Consider the following 21,242-nt stretch of genomic DNA (forward strand, 5'->3'; position numbering starts at 1 on the left):
TATGATGTCATCTCTCTGCTCTGAGCTCAAAGAAAAGGGGACGAGATGACCTGGCTTCTGCCGGGCTGCTGTGCGGGGTGACAGAGCCATCGCTCAGAGGGCCGCGGAGGTCCCTGGGGCTGGCAGGTGGGGTTTCTTCTGTCTGAGGATGACCAGCCTGCCCGATGGGTGGTTGAAGATGCAGCCAGACCCTCCATGGCAGCAGGACGTGAAAACCAGCAACAGGTGAAGCGAAGAAGTTAGAGAGAGAGCCGTTTCTCTGGGGAAGCAGCAGACTGCAGTTCCGCCAGGAAGAAGTGCTGCCTTCAGCGTTAAGGTCCCTCCTGGCTGCTTCTTCAGGAGTTCAAGATTAGGCCAACAATTTAAAATACAATAAAACAAGGGGGGGATAAATCAGTAAAAACGCTTTCCTCCTCTCTTATTCACTTCTGTAGCAACTGCGTCTGGACCCCTCCATCCCCCTCTGGTCTCCCCTGTCCGGGCAGGACGCTGATGCAGGGGGTGCGGGCCCAGCCCAGGGCCTGTGAGACGGTGAGAGCCGGGACACAGGGCACACAGGGCAGGCTGAGGGAGGCGCTCTGCTCGGCAGGGCGGTGCGGTGCCGGGACGCGCTGCCCAGAGCAGCTCTGGGTGCCCCACGCCGGGCGCCGGGCCGGACGCGGCTCTGCCGCAAGGTGGCCCCGCCCACGGCAGGGGGTGGCACTAGGTGACCTGTGACCGTGACGCTGCGTGACGTCAGCGGCACGTTCCACCCCCGTCCGCCGCAGCCATTGGTACAGCCGCTCTGCTTTAGGCACCGCCCCTCTCCCCCGCGCCGCGGTGGTAGAGCCTGGACACTCAGCGACGTCCGGCTCCGCCCCCTCTCCCCGCGCCGTTGGTACATCCCGGGATCGCCCGGCAGCCGGCGCAGGAGTCGGTGCAGTCCGGGGGCCCCCCCCGCGCCCGCCTCGGTGGTAGAGGCCGCGGTCGCCCCGGTCGCCAGCGCTGCCGTTGCCTCGGTCGGAGCTCGCTGCCGCCGCCGTCTCTGGGCGCCCCGCGTCCCCTCTTATAGTGTATGAGTGATCTATAACCCTGAGCCCGCCATGTCCACTCCGGCCCGTAGGCGCCTCATGCGGGACTTCAAGAGGTACCGAGGCCGCCGGCTGAGGGGAAAGGGGAGCGCGGGCGGGAGGGGGGCGTAGGGCCCGGCTCTACCGGGGGAGGAGGGGGGCAGCACAACATGGCGGCGGGGTAGGGCGCGCTCCGCTGATTGCGTAGCGCCGCTGTGCGCCGGCTGCCTGCGGGTTACGCTGTTTGCGCAGAGGAGCGCGGCCGCCTGCCTGGGTTACGCCAGGTGCGCAGGGGCGGCCGGCGGGGCTGGCGCCTGAGCGCTCCGTGTGCCCCGCAGGCTGCAGGAGGATCCCCCGGCCGGGGTGAGCGGGGCCCCCTCCGAGAACAACATCATGGTGTGGAACGCCGTCATCTTCGGGTGAGTCGGGCGGCGGCGGGGGGCCGGGAGCGGCGGGCCGGGGGCTGCCCGCGGTAACGCTGTGCTCTGCTTCTCCTGCAGGCCCGAGGGCACCCCGTTCGAGGACGGTGAGTACGGCTGGGGCTTTCTCGGGGAAACGGCCGCGGTTTGACGTGGCCTCGGTGTGTCACCGCTGCCAGCTCTGCAACAGGTGTGGGCCTGGGCCGGGGAGGGGACACGGGCACACACTCACCTGCCCACACAGCCCTATGCTGGACCTAAGGACTTTTTTTTTTTTTTTTTCCCCTTAATCCTACTCGGAGAACGGGTTGTAGATCTAGATTGCTGTGTTGATTTACAGAAACATAAAATAGCTTCTAGGGGCTTGCTTGTAATCGCTAAATCTGACTATCCTGAGCCTAACTTAAGGTACCATTTTAAGCATCTCCAAGTGTTTCTGTTGAACTGTGGATCGTGTTTTCAGGGATGCTCATATTTGGAGAACTGTCAAAACCTGGTATAGAACCGTTGTCATTTGGCTTCAATTCTGTTTTTTCCGATGCTGAAAGTGTTTTGTGAGTAAGTCCCAATGTGAGTCAGCTGAAGTAGGAAACGGGCTGGATGTCTGAGGTAGTTCAGTATGGATTTTTTTTTTTTGGCATCTACTTCATTCTGCTACAATTGGTATCATTCAGGGTTAAAGATTAAAATGACTTTTTAACTTTGAAAGCTGACTAAATAAATTATTGTAACATATCTGTGTCCTGGTAGTTTCTGTCTGGCCTTATTGTCTTTTTTAATTTTACCAATGCTGCGTGAATACTTAAGCATCTTTGTGAAAACTTGTTAGACATGAAACACTGTCTAACTGAAATCAGTGATGCGTATTTTTTTTGTGTTTTTTTGTTTTGTTTTGTGTTTTTCTTTTTTTTTTTAAGATGCTTTCAGTGCAGGTTATAATTAATCCTAGATCTCCATGACTCATGACGAAAGCATAGGAAAAATGCCTTAACTCTTACGGCGTTCTTGGCTAACTTCTTTGTCTCTCTTTATCCTTGGAGGTAGCACCTGTGGGCATGCCTGTAAAATGAAGATATTTTTTTTCCTGTGACAGTTTTGAAGATTTTAAATATTTCAGGCCTAAGAAAGCTCCAAAGACTCCAGGGTTTTTTTTTTAAATGTATTTGATTAGTTAAACTTTCTTTAGTAGCTGCTTCAGAAGTCTAATATTTAGAACTTGAGTATTCCATAACACTGCATAATAGAACAGGTAGGCTAAATGTATTCTGTTATCTCATCTTGTAAACCTTAAAGAAGGGCTCCCTTAAACTTCTCTGGGGGTTGCTAGAGCTGGTCGGCTGCTTGGTGCACTGCCACTGATAGTGTGATTCACTGCTTGGAGCAGAAAGCTGTCTCCTTGCAGTGTGCTAAAATGCAGGTTGTTTCCATGTTCAGACTCTTCCAGCTCAATGTGGGGTTAACAGATGTTACAAGGGCTTTATTTCCATATATTTCCATTTAGTTACAGAAGGCTGGAGACCGCTTTTGAGAGCCCTGAGATACTGATTTTTTTGTCTGTGCTTTCTGCTGTGGCAGCATTGTGTCTTTATCTCAGATACTTAGGACATGTTGCACTCAGCAGTTTGAAGTTCAAACAGAAGCTTGAGTCTGCTGCTGCTGTCTTGCTGCTTTGGTTCATTAAAAATACAATCTTGGTGTGTGATGGATTGCTCTTTTCATAGGAAAGTGTGTGTTTTCACAGTATGCGCTCAGGGAAACAGATATGTCTTATGTTGCAGGACATGCTTATCTCCTTTTCTCTGGGACATATCTTACCTTGTGCCAGATAACAAAATAGTAAGTGGTGCCTAGAGATAAGGGTGTAGTGGTGCCTGGGCTGTGCTTTTTCATTAAGTGAGTAGAGTAGCACAGTTCAGATGCAGTTTAGCTTAATATAGGTAAAATGAAGGGAATTTTTATTTAACAGTGTTGAGCTGTTAGTTTGGGTTTGTTTTGTAACTGTGAAGGCCCTTGAGATACAGAGGTGCACTGGAGCTCTCTAATCCTTCTCTTGAAGCGTTTGCAGGGCAGTGTTCTTCAGAAGTCACTTTTATTTTCATTTTTGGTTCTCTCACTTCCTGGTGATACTGTAGGACTTCAGATATCTTAATTATTTTGAAAGTAGTCTGTGACTTATTTTTATTTTTGAACTAGAGGTGTGATAATGTCAACATCGTGAGAACTACTGTTCTTTATCCTCATTCTGGTGAGTCTCTTCTCCAGTCTCAGCTTCTGAGGTTTCTTAGCTTTGTCTGAACTGAAAACCTTAAGTTCAAATATGTTTATTTACGTGCTGTGCACCATAATGCAGCTAACAACTCTCCCTCCCCTCCACCCCCAGACTTCAGAGGGTGTTTTCACAACTAGGCACGCAGGCCGAGTCGCCCTGGGAGCAGTTACTAATTTAGATCAGCAGCATAACTTCCATCTTCTGGTTTAAGAGGATTCAATTGCAGGTGTCTGCAGTAGGACCCTGGAGATATTTATCCCGCCCTTCACCATATTTCTAAGAATCTGTTTGTGTGTGGCATCTAAAGTGGTAGTGGTGTCACAGTGATGGAAACCCAGGCTCTCCCAGTGCTTCAGACCTGTTTCTCTGAAACTGGATGATGATTGACACATTGACACTGTGGTTGGTGCAGGATTCCTGGCTTGGAGAGAGTTAAGTAATGCACCTATTGCAATATCCTGCCTTGCTGGGATTGTGCAGGAGGCTTGAACAGAGGAAACAAGGCATTTACCTTCTGTATGGTTTGTTCCTTGCTTACGGAGTATGGATTCTGTGTCCTCATGGGGAGAGGAGAGGGTCGTCCCTGCCTTATGGACAGCAGAACAGAGGGGGCCGCTCTTGCTCCTTGCAGCGAGAAGGGCCCGGCAGGGCTGTGGGTACTGCTCTGGGTGGGGATCAGTTGGCCAGCACACAGACCATGGAGAAGCCTCCATGTTGTCTATGTGAGAGTAAGAGAAACAGATCAACAAGGTAAGTACAGGAGAGAAAAGAGAATGTTCTCCTAAGATCAGTGATGATCGTAATATCAGTAATGATAGCGAAAATGATAACTTGTGTTTTAAAATTTACTGTCTAGAGCAAGTTGCAAGGAATACCAGTTAAAAGCTTTGAAGTTAGTGACAGAAGAGACTGGGCACTGAAGCCATCATCCCCAGCAGTGTGTGTTGTGATACATGTTTGACTTGTGTGGGCTTTCAGTGTGAGTGACCCTCGGACTTTGGGTTATCAAATCTCTGGATCTGTCCTTTAATAAAGCTCAACAACAAGGTGTTATGTACTGTGGAGCTCTTTCAAAGAGCCGTTGCCACTCTGGGTCTTGATTTGGAAATTTGAGTAGGTAGAAACTCCAGCTGGAAGCTGTCTAGCCACTTGCTCAGATTTGTGTTAAAAGTGAAGCCGTCCTGTCCCTGGTGGGACAGATAGCTTCCCTTTCAGTATTTATAAATGGATTCTAAGACCAAACTGCCTTTGTTACTGCTTTTTGGCCATCTTGTCTGTCCTCTCTGCTCCCACTTCAGTCAGTTTTCTAGAATAGCATTCATTTTCTCAAGTATGCTTGTTGAACTCTACCGTTTGATGGTTTGTGCTCAGTTTTCAGCCTACTGCTTGCTTAGTCACTCTTGCACAGAAGTGCCCGCTTTCCTGCCGCCTAAGGAGGCTGCTGAGAGCTGGAACTGGGGCAGGGAGAGCTGTGAATCTCTTAAGATTTAGAATCAAATCTCTAAGCATGCGATTCTAAAGTGCCCATATTGCTTGGCATTGTCACTGTGTAGGGAAGGAAAGGTGGTCCTGAGCTCATGTTAGCAGCAGTTATTATTATACTTTCCAGTGCTGGCTTTCAGACTCATCGCAGATCTAGCTCTGTGCCTCTGGATTAGCTGAAGTAAAGCTTGAAAGTCCCACTACAGATTTCTGCTAATTTGAACAATCTTTGCTACTCTTATCCATTTTGTTTTACAGTAAGATAGCATGCTTTTGGCTCTCTGCTCTTATGTTGTTAGGCTGCTAATAACAAATGTGCAAAACCTTATTTTCAGGCTGTTGAGACTTCCCACAGCTGAATGGAAGGCTCTGAAATGTCTGTACTTTGTCTTCATATGCAAACTGGAACATCAAAGCAATGACCTTCATTTTTTGCAACTCAGTGTTATAGTTATCTCCTTATAAAGGAAGGAGTCCCTGGGAAATACTGCAGGTCCTTGCTGATCTGAAAAAAGGGAAAAGGGATTGAAAAATCTGTTTTCTGGCCACCAACTGTTGGCACATGTTTGCCAGCCAAACAAATGAATACATTGATTATAGTAGTCCTTGAAAACTCTCTCACAGTAGAAAGCAAGGATGAGCTTTGTATCTGAGCCCCTCGATTTTAAGTTGAGCACTGAGTGTTGTGGGGGAAAAATAACCCACCATGGATGTGTAAGAATGCCTTTTCAAAAAGGTACGATGTCTGTCCTGGCAGCTTGTTACAGCTCTGACTGTATGGAGAGCTGTATACTTATGTGAAGGTGCTTCAGGTATTTCTGGGCATACGCAGGGACTTCATAAGCCCTCTCTCGGATTGGCTGGTCTGAGGTGACAGCGTGGTAAAGAGAAGCTTGTGTGTCTTGGAGTGGAGTATGTTGAGTTCCTTGGTTACTGATCTGAATTGCCAGCAGTGCTTTGTCCACTGGGCCCATATTTATGCAGCTGAGTTGACAGATTTCTCATTCTCAGATTGTCATAGCCTGAGGAGAAGGGCTAAAATAACTTACGTTGATGCAGGTTGTTAAAGCAATTGGATTGGGATTTAACTACGGAGTTTTCTGCTTCCACTCAGTCTTTCTTAAAGGAAGACTAGTTAGTGGCAAGTAAATGATTTTTATTTTAAAGTGTCTGGTTTGAGTGCTGCTTTCTATACTACTTTTCTGCAATAAGACTTTATTTATTACTTTATCAACCTTTTGACTGGGGTGGTGGTTTTGGCAATAAAAGTGAGTAACAGGGAGATACTCATACCAGCACTGTCTAGGACTTCAGAGTTAACCATTAACTCTGAAGAAAGTTAGAAGAATCATTGTAGGACTGAGCACTCAGTATTCTATACCCAACATGCATGTATGAGAACAACGGTATCAGTTTGTGCTTGTGAAGGGATGCTACTTATTAATGGCTTGTGTAAATTCATTCTGAATAAAGGTTACTTATATCTCTTTCAACTCCAGGAACTTTCAAACTTACAATAGAATTCACAGAAGAATATCCGAATAAGCCACCTACTGTTAGATTTGTCTCTAAAATGTTTCATCCGAATGGTAAGTACTTGCACAATGCTTTTTTTTTTTAAGTTATACCATGCTGTAGTGTTGTAAAAAAAAGGTCTATTATAAGCAAAATTCTAGTGTGGTTCTATATAGTTTTGGCAGGGATGAACTTGAGAGCAGTGCTCAGGCTGCAAAGGGGCAATAAAAGGACCCCCTTGCCTTTCAGGTGTTACAGCACAGTATTGATGAGACGCTCTTCTCTCTCAACTGCCTGTTGTTAAACTTTACAGAAGAATATTTTGTACTTAAATAGCAGTGCCTTGGACTTTTGTCCAGACATACTGCATACGTAGCATAATGGCACTGCTGAATGCAGTTGTCTTTTATCACTTTTCTTCTCAGAAATGCCTGTAAGAATTATATACATAAAAATGTAATGCTAGTTTCCAACTATAGCCAGTGATAGCAATATTGTTTAATTAGTCCCCTGCTTTGGTAATTAAAGGCTGGAGATGTATTCCTTGCCTCCAAACAAATATTAGATTTGTGAAGAAATGCTTGGATTTTTCAAATGCAGCAAGTAAGTGTGTGTGGGTAAAGTGCACTGAGGGAAGGTTCTTCTAAAGGTGCCATGTGAAAGGTGACTAGACACTGACTGTTGTAGATACTTTCTGGGGAAACCTTACACGCGAACTGCTTTTTGCCTCTATTCTTTATTTGGTTCACTTGTGGGTAGCTTAACTTTTTTTTTGCCTTAAAATGCGTTCATTTTTTGTTACTCATTCCATAGTGGTAGTTGCAATTTCACAGAGAAGCTTGATGTTGAAGAATAAACAGGTTGAGTTTCAATACCTCCGGGCAGCTGTCAGTGACAAGCTTCACCTCTTCCTACCAACAGGCTTGTTTGTTGGATTTAAGTCTGTCAGATGCTATTGACTTCTGTAGTGTTTGTCAGTGTGGAGGTTTTCAGGATCAGGCTATGTACTGGGAAAAAACTGAGTAGCCGTACAACTTCTGTTTTAAGCCATTCTTCTTGAACCTTTTCTAGTCTATGCGGATGGTAGTATATGTCTGGATATTCTTCAGAATCGTTGGAGTCCTACTTACGATGTTTCTTCCATCTTAACATCCATACAGGTAAAAACAACTCTGCATGAAAAGGCAGGATGAAATTAGGATGCTTTGACAAAAACAGCTCAAAACTGGTTTTATGTCCTTGCCCCGATAGCCAGTATAGCAGCTATACCTTGCTTTTTGCTGAGGTACGCGTACCTCCCAGGCAGCAATTGACCAGCCAGTGACAGCAGGTGGTCACTGAAGGGACCCAGCCAGCGTTTGCACTGCTTGGGTGTCCCTGCTTGGCTGCCACCTGCACTGCTAAGAGCAAGGCTGACAGCGAAAGCTTCCAGTCACAACTGGAATAATGCAGCCTGCCTTCCCTGTTTCTAGATGAACTTCTGCACTCTTATTGGTGTGGATGGTTTGAGGAATACGCTGGAAAACTCTGCATGCTTTCAAGTGCCTAAGAATCTTTTTCTCTTTGCACAGTCTCTATTGGATGAGCCAAATCCGAACAGTCCAGCCAACAGCCAGGCAGCTCAGCTATACCAAGAGAATAAGAGGGAATATGAAAAACGGGTTTCTGCAATAGTAGAACAGAGCTGGCGTGACTGTTGACCCAGGATGATGCAAATGAACACTCTTGATGAGGAAAATAAACAAAGTGTCTGAGGCATCTTTTTCCTCCTAGCATTTACTTTGAAAGCAGAATAGCTGTTGTGCTGTTGCCACCCTCCCTTGCTGAAGCTTCTTCTCCTTGGACATCAGAAAGCACCCACTTTGAAGTCAAATGTTCTGTACTTGGGTTACTTGCAAAAGAGTTACTGATGCTGAATTCATTTTCTGTGGTCCCTCTCCAGTCTTAGGGCAGTATTGTGCATTTCTGTAGTGTACACTAAGCTTTTAATTGTAATTGTGTTATACACAGTGATGCTTATGTGTAGCTTGATAAAAGGGATGTTTATATACATACACATTTTTTTAACTGATATTAACTAAAGTGCTGATCTGTCCAGGCTGGTCATTTACCTCTACTGTTGGTTTAGACCCCACTGCATTTGTAAGTATTGAGTGAAGAAATAACCTCGTTTCGCTTTTGTATTGGTTTATCAACTCCTTACTGATAAAAACAACTCTTAAATTGATTCAAATTCCAATATTTAGGAAGACCATGGAATGTGATTTACTTCTGCACTTCACATGCACAATTTATGTACAGATATACATAAATCACTAACTACAGTTGTGGTACTTTGCTTAGGGTGAGAATCAACCCCCCCTTTTAAATTTTATTTTAAAGGATGTGCCTACAGAGACTGCTTCATGAAGTTTCTCTGGTCCTGTCACTGAGACATTACTGGACAAAAGCAGGTAGAGCGGGGTACTCTGGGCAAAAGACCTTTCACATTAAGGAAGAGGTAAATCCTGGAGTGTTCCAGCAGTGGAATTACTCTCCTTTGTCTTTCTCCCACCACTTATCTTTCACTGAGAAAGATAAGTTCTTTGGGATCCAGCTTTGCCTTGTGGGAAGTTTGAATAAAGTACAGGGTAGGCACTCGAGTCTCTGCAGTTTCTGCTCTTTGTAGATTACTATGTGGTTTGTGTGAGCTACTGCTGCATGCTTGAGTTAGTTTCCCTTCAGTTTTATGAGAGTATTTTTTCAACTCTGAAAAAAAAAAAACAAAAACAAACCCAAAACATTTATAAGTCCAGACTCACTTTTTTTGTAAGGCTAAGTTTGTACATTTGGATACAGTACCTTAAGCAGCAGTGTGGGATGAAACAACCCTTGTGTTGTCCACTGGTCCAGTGTCTTTTGTGTGCACATTGGTCTGTTAGTTGAGAAGTTTAACTTTGCACAAGTAACCCATGTAAGAAACTGTACATTTTTCAAAAGTTGTAAATAAAGTGTAACCTTAGTGCTTATTGTATAAATAGGCAAGAGGTGTATAACTGTGGTTATTTTATCTGGGAGGATAGGAGGCTGTTGTGGGACCAAGCTCCAGGTAGACTCTTCCAGCAGGACTGAGAAATATTTCCCAACTTGGAGTTGTGTTGGGGCAAAAGCTGTGCAGTTGTGGTGCAGGGACCATCAGCACAGGAGCTGTGAGGATGTATGGGCCAGGATCAATCATTAGTGGAGAAATGGAGAGACACAAATCTTGGCAAAAAAAGCACTTGCAGGAAGCTCAGCACCATGTCATGCATATGAGTGAACTGTTAAAAAACAAAAAAAACCCCTGTGATAATGAGTTAGTTACAGCAATTTAACAGGCTCAGTAATTATTTGATATAGGAATCATTTTACTCCTGTCTTATGAGGGGGAGAACAGGATTTAAAATGACTGGCAGATAAAAAAGCTGATACTGCTGCTTAGCTCTACAATTAAGATAAAAGCTGCCAGGCTCTTTAAGAATAACACCTGTTGTGACAACAGCTCATAGCCCTGAACAGGCCTTTTTTCTTACATGGAACAGCCTTTTACCACTCAAGTCCTACCCAAGCTATAACTTGCAAGTTCTCCCAACGGACAGAGTGTCTTAATGGGACCCCCATTGTGGCTGATGTGGCAGTCTCAGTGTGGCAGAGAAGGTGCAGTAAAGTCGGCCTCAAGTACTTGTGTGTGTTTCCTAAGCATCCTCCCCTACCTGCAAGGCTTTGCCAAGTCAGAGCCAGTCAAGCAACAAGGACCTTAGTTGTACCCACAAAGTTAGAGACTGGGAAAAAACCAAAACACCACACACACAAACCCCCCCCCCCCCCCCCCCCCCCAAAACCCCAAAACAAACCCCACAAACTCCCACCTAAACCCAGCCCCACCACCAAAAGTATCTTAACCACTGTCCCTAGGCCCGCTGTGCTGACTTCTGCAAGCTGTTGCAAGCAGAACCTTTTCCGAGTGGTCCAAGTCAAATGTCACAGAAGCCCTCATATTGGTCCCTCTATTTTTGTATTTGTCTTGCTAGTCACTTAAAAACCAAAAAAGCAGGATGGAATGGACTGTTAAGGGGAGGGGGGGCAGAAGCAAGAGCAGCACAGAGCTGCAGAAAAAAACGAAACAAAAAAAACCTCCAACAAACAAAACCAACAACAAAAAACAAACAAAAAAAACCACACACAAAAAACCCCACAAAAGAAAACACACCACAACACCCTCAGGTTTACCCCTCTTGGGTAAGGCTGAGAGTCACAGCTGCTTCCCAGGATGGGAAAAGCAATGCCTTGCACTGCCTCACACTAGACAGCTACGCACACTGACGCACCCTTACATTTAACCAGTGTCATGTTTTGGCCACCCTCCTGACCCCAAAAGAGGCATTTTTTCAACCCAAACACTGCTGTTGTGCTCTAGCTGCCCTCCTTGGCACCCCCAAGCCTTGAAGACCTGCCACTGATCCAATTTAAGGAGGGGGAGCTGCACTCCTTGCACGGATCTCTGCCTAGAAAGTACCAGGCTCCTTCCACTCCTACATCACCATCTGCTAGAGCCCAGCATTCTGCAGAGCAGCGTTCAGGAGAGAGGGAATAGTGTGCACAAAAAACTCCAAACAAAACCAGCATACTTTCAGAAATAACTGCCAGATTTTTCTTCTACAAAGACAGCAGCAAGGTGTTTTTATTTCAGAAGGCCACGGTAGCAGAAGCTGTGTTGCAGCCATCCTGGCAGAGAGTAGAGGGAACACTCACTTTTCCTGAGCAAGTCTTACCTGCCAGAGCAGCCTCTTCCTTTTCACACTGTGGGGATGAAAATGCCTCTAACTGCACATCACCAGGATATTCTGCGTCATCAGCAGAGGTCAGTCACTCTCTCCTCAGCACTGAGAGCAAAAAGAAAGAACAGGAGGTGGAAAAAAAAATAGAGGATGATGTAAAAAGGCAGATACAGGCAGCAGAAAAACACAAGCGATGTTTGAGACACAAGGCAACCAGAGAACAGACAAAAAAAAAAACTTCATTAGGAGTGGCTTTGCACTGAAGAATCCTCAGCAGGCCCTGCTGGTGACAGAACAAACCCAACACCTCTCAGCACAACTCACTCTTGGCTCTTCCAAGGTCAGTTCCTCACCTGTTTTCAAGCAGCGCTCTCCCAGGCTCACCAAGCACCGTGTCCGGCGGGACAGCACAGGCGGAGCTCAGTGTCTGCTTCCCCGGCCAGGAGAGAAACGCCAAGAGACGCCACACTCAGCACACGGCAGAGAGCACCAGTTTACTTGCGAGTCGCCCTCCACATACACAAGCACAGGTACAGTAATGGAGCAGCGCAATAGGTAGGCACAGATTTGATTTTGCTTGGGATTAAAGAGCTTATGCTCAAAGTAAAAAAAAAAAATGTTATGTAACAGTCCCCACAAGCTACACGAGCATCTTTGAGCGTGGGCTCTGCATTTACCTCCAGCTTTTCTATTTCACACCTCGCCATGGTATTTGCAAATGTCAAGCAGTGCTCCAAGGTAAAAATGCTTTGTAATTATCTCTGATACACTGGCGATTAACGTGCGTTCAGTAATTCTCAGTGTGGGAGACACAAGGTAGAAATCTATGAATAAAACCGTAGTGTTAAACTTGGTTAAAGACATCTCTCTACACACATACACAGCAGAGACAAGAGTGCTACATGTACTTCTCAATATTAAATGCAGTTTTCACACTTTTTTATATAAAGTGTGACAAATCCTGGTTTTTTCCAGAAATAAAACTTTATTTTTATTGTCATTAATACCAACTTTACATACAGGTTTATTCCCCCAGACTGCATTTCCTATACTTTTTTTTTTCTGAAAAAGGCATTTTTTTTTCTTCCTTGGTCAAGAAGAATAAGGAAACTATAATTTTAAATGATGTCAAATTCCTTCTTGTTGGACATGCGTGGTTTTTTTTTTTCTATTACAAAACTATTAAAATGTGAAGGAACAAATAATATCAAAGACACATACAGTAACAGCACTACTGCTCTTGGGCTGTGCTAATATACTTGAAGAGAACCTGGTCAGTTCTAAATGTCTAACATCTTAGAAATTATATTAACGAAGTAGAAGACTTTAACGTTAATATAACCCACACCAAGAAAAATGCAGCATCTCTTTCTTTAATCGAATACCTAGGAAGCTCAGTCTCTGGTAAAATGTCCCTCAGTTTGCTTGAGGCATAATGAGCTCGTAGTGCCCAACCTGGCCTTCTTGCTTCAGCTGGTCCAACAGATCCTCCTTGCGCCGCTTCCTGCTCACCACCAAGTATCTGTTGTGGCCCTGCCCATGAGATTTACTTTTAAGACCGTATTTTTGGGCGATCTGATGTATCTGCTTCCGCTCATCCATGTTCAGTTCCGTAGAGAAAGTCAAGTCAATGTGACTGTCTGAGCGTGCATAGTTTCGAATGATCTCTTCGATATCTCTTTTAGCGATTTTATTCACTCTCTCTACATCAAGCCCAAGTCCTTCCCTTTTAAACTGCTCCTTCACTGAAATAGGCTCCCTAATCCCTTCACCATCTTTCCCCAGGCCCCCACCTGTCCAGCCCATCTTTCTTAAAATTTGGTTCCCAATGTTGTCTTCTTTGATCTTCTGTTTGAAAGCCTCTTCTGCCGATCGACCCCGAATCTCATTTCTGGAGATGACGTCTTCAACGGTGCCTTTCTTCAGGTTATTAACAACAGTTGGCTGGGTCTTCTTGAGGATTTTCACGGCTTCCTCTGCTGCCTCATGCTTGACAGATTTCTTCACTCCAACTGCTTCTGCGATAAATTCATCTTCAAGCAGCACCTTGCACTTCCATCGCATGCCAGTCATCCTTTCAAAGACATACTCCACCGTCATCTTGTTGAACTGGGCAGTGTCGTTCAGGGTACACACGGGATTACTGGAGTTCTCATAAACCACGAGGTCCTTCAGGTCCTTCTTCCTTCCGGAGCCCCGTGATGAGCAGCCCACCTTCTGAACCTGGGTCACTTTGATGGTTGCTATATTTGACTGCATCTTCTGCAGAATTTTCAATGCCTCCTCAGCCGCTGCGTGCTTGCTGGTCTTTTTAGTGCCAAATCCCTCAGCCAGGCAGTGATCCTGTAGATACACTTGACAACGCCAAGAGCGGTTGGGCATTAATTCATATTTATATTCAACAGACATTTTGTTGTATGAGGCAGAATTGTTAAGGATTCCTATTGCGTCGCTGGCATTCTCTGTGAGGATGAAACTAGTCCAGTGTTTGTTGCTATTAGTGGGACCTTTCGTGGATTCAGTACCAGGCTGCATCGGGACACAGTCCCTGTTGGCAACTACGAACTCCTCATGAGGTTTGAGAGCAGGAGGGAAATCTGGGCGAGTCACGCCTGCCTCGCACACCACCAGGTCTTCGTGATAGGTGTGCTTGAACTTCCGCTGAATGACTCTAACTTCCACGGGCTTCTTCAGCAGCTTGACTGCCAGCTCTGCGGCTCGATCCCTGGACCCATTTTTGCTGCCAGCGTAACCGGTGGTCAGGTAGACATTCTGACATCGCACTTCACAAGCGAAGCCGTCTGTTAGGAGCTTCTTGCTCTTGGGGAGGTCAGCAGGGGCGATTTCTTTCAGAGGAACATAAATATATTCAGGATTTGTCTTGCATGCCTGAATTGAACGTGTCAAAAGATATGTATAGTTAATTTTATCAGTCCCGGTGTTTGCATCTGGGTTAGCAAGATTTTTCCAGACAGCTGCCGACAGTTTCTCGATAAAACTCTGCTTCAGCGTTATAGCTGACGGAGGGAAAGTCTCTGATGCAGACTGCACAGTTGAAGGAGAAACAGAAACCTGCACCATGCTGCTTGTGGTAGAGTCCACACTATTCACAGCCTTCTTGGCTGCTGCTGCCTGGCCTGCAAAGCCAAACCCAGCTGAGTTGGAGAGCCGGGGATCCACCTCCCATGCACTCGCAAAAGAATTGGTACAATTTTCAGCTGGCTGTGCTGTGCTGTTTGTATTTGCCTCCTGGTTCACCTCCTGTGTTTGGTTATCCAAAGAATCTTCCTTCTTGTCATCCTTCTGAGCACTGGTGACAAAGTGTATAGGTTCAAAACGTGGTCGTACCCGGAACCTGGGGACCATCTTTTTGGGCGGCTCAGGAATGTCTTCCGGCTCCGGACCTATAGGGTGGAAGAAAATGAAAAAACAATTACCAATGTGTGCTATGAGAGGCAGATAATGTTTTCACAGAGGGATCACCAGAAGAAGCCTGCAGGCTGTGAACACAGGATTCCCCTTAGCCACAGACCAAAAGGTTCCCCTCTGAAGACATTCACTATCGATCAAACAAGACCGCTCATTCTTGTGCAGGTCACTACAGTGGTATTTCCAGCTCCAAAACTACCATACAAAAATCTCTACATATTTAGTTACACAGATTTTAGATGCAAATCACTTGCTCTGCCCCTCAACATTGCCCACTGAACCCATCCAGTCATTTCTGAAGTTATGTCATTCAAAACTACCAAAAGAAATAAAAAACACGGCCAACGAGAGAGAACACCAGAGTGGGACCAGAGCCTCAGCTCTGGCTCTGCTGCAGGGCTGTGGGATGATCCCAGATAAACTATCTTCAGGTTTTCTCGTTTGATCAAGGAACACAGCGATACTGAAGCCTCCTTCCCAAAACACACAGGGCTGCTAAGGACAATGTTAACAGACAACTAGTTAGTAACTAACTACCCTTGGCTAAAGGACACCAAACACAGAGAAATCTGCCTGAGCCTCAGGTGACACTGACATGGCTGGGGGGTCTGTTACACGTTACTGCTGGACCTCTTGTTTCTTAACCAGAAAAATGCAAACGAGGCAGAATGTCCTGATATGCACAGCTACTGCAGAAAATGGGAATCAAACACGTTACATCTAAAAGACAGTTATACAAGACTTTTCCTGTGAAAGACTTACCCCCACACACTGAGTGGTACATGTGTGTAATTTTATCACAGGAGCAAAAGGCCACCTCAGCGCCTTGGAATGAGCTGCCTAATCCAATGACAAAGCGTGCAACACTAATATAGGTCAGGCAATACATATGTCTAGACATCATGCTACCATAGCGTATTTATCATAAACTAGTTCATTGCAGATGAAAAAATACACTTCTCATACAGCATGAACAGGCCTTCATATTTAAATCAGGTGAAAAGCTCTTACACCTGCGTTAAATCCTTTGGTCATCAGTACTGATGAATTATGGCAAGGTTTACATTTCCTGCTCCGTTTGGTACTTCGATAATTGTGCTGCAGCAGCACCTAAAGGCCCTCACCAGCAGAGCAGCTCTTTATGCTGGCTGTGTAACACGCAGTAGAGAACCTTTCCCCTCAGAGCTGCTGCCTGAGCAACAGACAAAACATGGGAGAAAAAACAGTATTTTTCTCAGTTTTGCAGCCAGCCCACGGAAGCACAGAAAGATTGCGGGGTGTCACCGTAAGGGAAGAACCTTTGGCAGAGCCAGGGATTGCGTGCAGGCCTAGAGGAGGCCGGCGCTGTCTGACCATTTGTGCTTTACGCAGCCAAACTACTGACTGACACTGCCTCGCAAAGCAGGGGCTGCCCGCTCACCCCGCAGCCTGCGCCTGCACACGGGGAGGATTCCCCGGCCCTCCCTCCGCAGACAGAGCAGGGAGAGCCCATGGCCACGGACAGAGAGCAGGGAGAGCCCATGGCCACGGACAGGAGCTGGCGATGAAGCCACCGAACGGCCAGCTCTCGGCATGCTGCATTTCCTCCACTGGAAAAGCAGCTGGAACATCGATCCCTGACACCACGGAACTGGGCTGACATATGCAGGACTCTTCCAGGCACAGTAGGAAGAAAATAAAGAAAATTAAATAAAATAAATAAAAACCAAACAACCAACCCCCACAAACTCCGCCACTCCCCTCCCCCCAAACACCAAAACAAACCACAAAAAACAAGACCCAAAAAACTGCACAAAACCCCACCACCACCACAACACACCAGCCAATGCTCCAGGCAAGTCGTAACTCAATAAGCTGAACTCCACACCTCCGTGCGCATGTACAATCCCTTCTCAGGTCGGAACATCACCCCTCACCAGAGTGAAGAAAGGCAGACAGATATTTAATTACATAGATTCCATTCCCTACCGTTATCACTAGGGAAAATCAATTACCTGTAATTTAAATGAAAAATTATATTTTCTTAAGCAAAAAGAGATCTCTGCATGAATTATGTACACCCATAACAGGGCAGAGGAAAGAAAACCGCTGCAGTCTCACAGAGTACACGGCGGCCACTTCTCCAGTTTGCTGGGCCGGCTCTCGGGGGCAGCCCCGTGGCCACCGCTCTGCCCACGCTCCCACCAGTGCCCCAAGAGCGACAGGGAAGGGCATCGCCTTCAGCACAGGCACAAATACTCACTGTCAGATGGAGAGCGGTATCTCTTCAGCTTCTTGCTAGGGACCAACTCGAACGTCCTCATTTCCCCGATATCGATGCCTTCAGCCATCTCAAGAACCTTCTCCATGACCTGCGAGCCATATCTGTGTGGATCCAACAGCAAACCGCTTTAGAACTGGTCCCACAGGGGCACCACACACACAAACACACAAGCTTTTATTATGCAAAACGAGAACTAAAGCTGCCTGAGACAGTACCTGGTGCAAGGGAGATGCTCCCCCCGATTTTGCTGGAGTATTAACACAGGACCTGGGCACCGTAGCCAGTTCAGTGCTGGCAGACGGGCTGCACACCAGCTAACAAGCTGCCTGGCTCTGAGTGAACCCATTTGTGAATAACAAGCAGTGCAGCCAAACGGATGGTGTTTTACATTTAAATACATTATCTGTCAAAACGTAACACGCGGCAGAGCACGCAGGGGTGTGGAGAAGGAGGAAGCAACATGGGCAGCGCAGCTTCAGTGAACCCAGCACAGGAGCGACTGACGGGCACTGGAGTCTCGTCTGGGTCAGCAGCCGCAGACGGCACGTCACCAATACTGAAATCGCGGGTGGCAGATGACAAAGGCGCTGCTCAGCCTTTAATGACCACTCTTTCGAAAGCCATACTAATTTAAAGCTTGGTAGCTGTAACTGAAACGTTTTAAATCCCCGAGCCACGGCAGAGGTGAGGTGGCTGCACCCATCTGTGCGAGCCCTGCCCCGACTGCAGCCTTGCAGCTCCGCACAGGCAGGACAGGCTCTGTGCAACCCACCTCTCTCGGCCTTACACCCTCCACCACCCGAGGCTTCCATTGCTCTGGGGACACATCACATGTTTTCAAGCCATTTGCACAGCTGAAGCTGAACAACAGAAAAATCCCAAACCTTTCTAACCAAAGAGGATGTACAAACTTGGTCTGAAACCAGCCTCTGACAGCTTCATGCTGTGGTTCAAGGAGAAAAAGCAATCTCACACCCGTTCCGTGGTGTGCTCGCCTTCAAAAGTCAAAAAGCATCAGGTCACTGCCTGTGGACAGGACTCCACAACTGTCCCAACAGCTAGTGCTGCAATAGCTTGCAACAGCTATTAAATACAACTGTTCCAAGGGCTCTAGAAACCTACTCACTCTCCACTGGAGAAATGCCCTTCCTGTTCTTCATGTAGAGAGCCAGGCAGAAATCAGATCCATCTAAACTCCTGGGTGAGAGCTCTGCATGCACACTGCTGCGGTGCCTGCTTCACCTGCCGGCACCTCTGCCCAGCATGGGAGGTGGAACCCAGCGTGGGGAGAAAACGGTGAGAGGGATCAAAGGGAGCCAGACAGCGGCGATACCCTCGTCCTCCCGACACCCTCGTCCTCCAGCCGCCAGAAGGGAGAGGGGTGGGAATCTCTTCTCCTCTCTCTGGCTCCCGGGGAGAAGAGGACGCTGCCTGTGAGCTGTGACGGGAACGTGAAGGACAATGCCCTTTGCCGGCAGGCTGCAAGAACAGGGTTAGATTTGACATGAGTGTGCCACTCGTCTTCACAAAGGACAGAGATGTTTGGGGCTCGGATTTCTGCCCCGTCCCGACATGTGTTTGTCAAACCTGGCCTTAGAAATCTCAAGTTGTGGAGACTGCACATGGAGGCAGAGGAATTCCACACCTCCTATGCCTAACTAAAGTCTCCCTGGTGTGACTTAAATATGTTACCTCTTATCCTGAACACAGTAGCTTTGGAGCATAATGCTTTCCTCCTCCCTGCCTCCCCAATTTTGCAGCCACCTTTAGCATATCTGAGAACACACGCATCTTCTCTCATTCACCCCTAAACTAAATGAATCATGTCACTTAACTCCTTCCTCACAAACCACATTTTCTAAGCCTTCTGGACTTTCTCTAGATCATCCTCCAGCAGAACACATCAACAAAGGCTCTGATCTGTATGTACTCTGACACACAGGCTGTCTTCAGCTGGCAAGTGATCAGCGTTAAAAACAAACAAGAGAAAACAACAAGAATACCCCAATCTTTTAAGTTATTCACTTGATAGAGCAGCAACAGCTCTTCCCAAGCAGCAAAAGGCAGTTCCAGAGAAAGTTGCGGGTCCTTTCCCTTCGCCAGACAACTCTAAGTAAAGCTGCCAATTGCTCTTGAACCGCGCAGTGCGTTCGCCGTGCCCGTGCGGTGTGTTCACATCCCTGCACAGCACAAGCTTTGGGGGAACATCCCCACTGATCGTGGCTCTGCTCTGCATCAGCCCTAAATCCGCTGCTTGTCTTTGCCCTGAGGGGTGCAGGTAGAGACGTTCATCAGAGAAAGTATGTGCGCTTACAGACTTAAACTGCATTATTTTTTAGGATTTGAGATATTGCCACGTAGTTCTTTGCTTCTGTTATCAGTACACTATAACCATGATACTGCATTGATTCCCAAAAGCACCATCACAAAGGCTGCCCTCTATTAATACAGCACACAAACACATCAAGATGAGCTAATGGACCAAAGTGACTATCTCTTAAGAAGATACACCCAATTTCAACATACTACTAAAGCTTTGGAATTTGAAGCTGTTTTAAAACCACGTTCAATTTTAGTGCTTGCAGAGCAGAACAGTTTAATACTTGGACCAGAAAGAAATAAGAAAACATGCAGATCTACATTTAAAGACATTGACTTGGCTCTGTACAAATGACACAAAATATTCCCCAACAAGGCTTTGGGATAGTGACATTAACAAAAGTCAAACTATCTATATGCCCTTCAGTGTTTACGAGCTCCTCTGCCACCGCACAATTTGCTGAAGTTGGTCATTAAGCAGTTGCTTCTGTCTTTAAAGCCTTACGTCCAGTTAAAAATAATCACAACATCAAAAGTGTCAGATCTCCACAGCCTCGCTACTCACAGTGTGGTGGTTCCTGCACGGTAACTGTAATTCCTATGAAGGGAAATCTCTTCCACTCACCGGGTCTATTTCTATCAGAACTGAGCCTTACGGGGATGGTACAGGCTGCTCGGCCCCCAGGGACACCGAAATGCCGAAGCACAGTGCCACATGCCTGCCGAGATCTCAGGGCTGGGACATCAAGAACTACTTTCAAAACACGTAGATGCTTTTTCAGCAGCTCGCTCCCCTCCACGCACAAATTAGAGCAAAGGAAACCGTTTTTCCTTCACCGGGATCGCTGTTAACGTGCAGAAAACTGCCCAGGAACCGAAGTTCTGCACCGGCCCCTTGCGGCCCAGCTCAAGCGGCTCCTTTTAAAAGCGGTTGGGGCCGGCGGGAGGAGCGGCCGGGGAGCCCGAGCTCCCGGCGCCGTTGTCCAGCTTCCACCCCGACTCCTTCCAGCGGGCCGGGGCGGTGCCTCGGGGGGACCCTCCCGAGCGCCCCCGGGGCAGCGGGGCCCAGGGGCCGCCGCGGGGCCTCCCCCGGCCCGGGCGCACTTGGGGCCGGGCCGGGGCCTCACCTGCAGCCCAGGAAGACGTGGTTGGTCCAGAGCACGGACAGCGCGAGCAGCCGGTCGATGGCGGCGCCGGGGTAGCCGTGCAGGTGGCGGAGGATGAAGCGGCGGCGCAGCTCCCACTGCCGCTCGGTCTCGTTGTACTGCCGCCACTGCTCCAGCACCGGCTCGGGCACCGGCTCCGGCGGCGCCATGGCGGGCAGCGGCGCCCCGAGGGGCGTCCCCGCCGGCGGAGGCCGAGCCGCCGGGAACGCGCAGGGCGCCGGAAGCGGCCCGGGCGTGCCGCGGGGCCCAGGCCCCACGTGCGGACCAGGCCCTGCTCGCCGCGGGCCGCTGGGGAGCGCCGGCCCGGCCTCCGCGCCCCGGGCCCTTCCGGCCCTTCCGGCCCTTCCGGCCCGGCCCGGCCCGCCGCCCCCGGTTCGGCACGAGCCCCTCCGCGCGCGGAGCGGCCCGGCCGGCGCCGCGTCACGTGGCCGCGCGTCACGAGCGCGCGAGACGCCGCGAGAAGCTGTCCCCAGTGCCTCGGCTCCCCCGCGCCCCCTGGCGGCGGCGGCCGCAGCGCGGCGGAACCCGCAGGCGC

The 21,242-nt window shown here is 47.9% G+C and overlaps 2 protein-coding genes across 2 annotated transcripts; one reads left to right on the forward strand and one right to left on the reverse strand.

Annotated features, from left to right (window-relative positions):
• The first annotated feature begins 859 nt into the window (after positions 1–859).
• On the forward strand, positions 860–9,751 carry UBE2A (ubiquitin conjugating enzyme E2 A). Its single transcript, XM_065643409.1, has 6 exons — positions 860–1,126; positions 1,388–1,468; positions 1,550–1,575; positions 6,719–6,808; positions 7,806–7,894; positions 8,306–9,751. The coding sequence occupies exons 1-6, from the start codon at positions 1,083–1,085 to the stop codon at positions 8,432–8,434; spliced, it is 459 nt and encodes a 152-aa protein (XP_065499481.1). The 5' UTR covers positions 860–1,082; the 3' UTR covers positions 8,435–9,751.
• Positions 9,752–12,000: 2,249 nt separating this feature from the next.
• On the reverse strand, positions 12,001–20,935 carry NKRF (NFKB repressing factor). Its single transcript, XM_065643297.1, has 3 exons — positions 20,669–20,935; positions 17,202–17,323; positions 12,001–14,934 (listed from the first exon to the last, which is right to left on the reverse strand). Exons 1-3 carry the CDS (start codon positions 20,854–20,856, stop codon positions 12,947–12,949), a joined length of 2,298 nt encoding a protein of 765 aa, XP_065499369.1. The 5' UTR covers positions 20,857–20,935; the 3' UTR covers positions 12,001–12,946.
• Between the last annotated feature and the right edge of the window lie 307 nt (positions 20,936–21,242).

This window comes from Caloenas nicobarica, chromosome 12 (assembly GCF_036013445.1).
Source record: "Caloenas nicobarica isolate bCalNic1 chromosome 12, bCalNic1.hap1, whole genome shotgun sequence".
In the NCBI taxonomy this organism is placed as follows: Eukaryota; Metazoa; Chordata; class Aves; order Columbiformes; family Columbidae; genus Caloenas; species Caloenas nicobarica.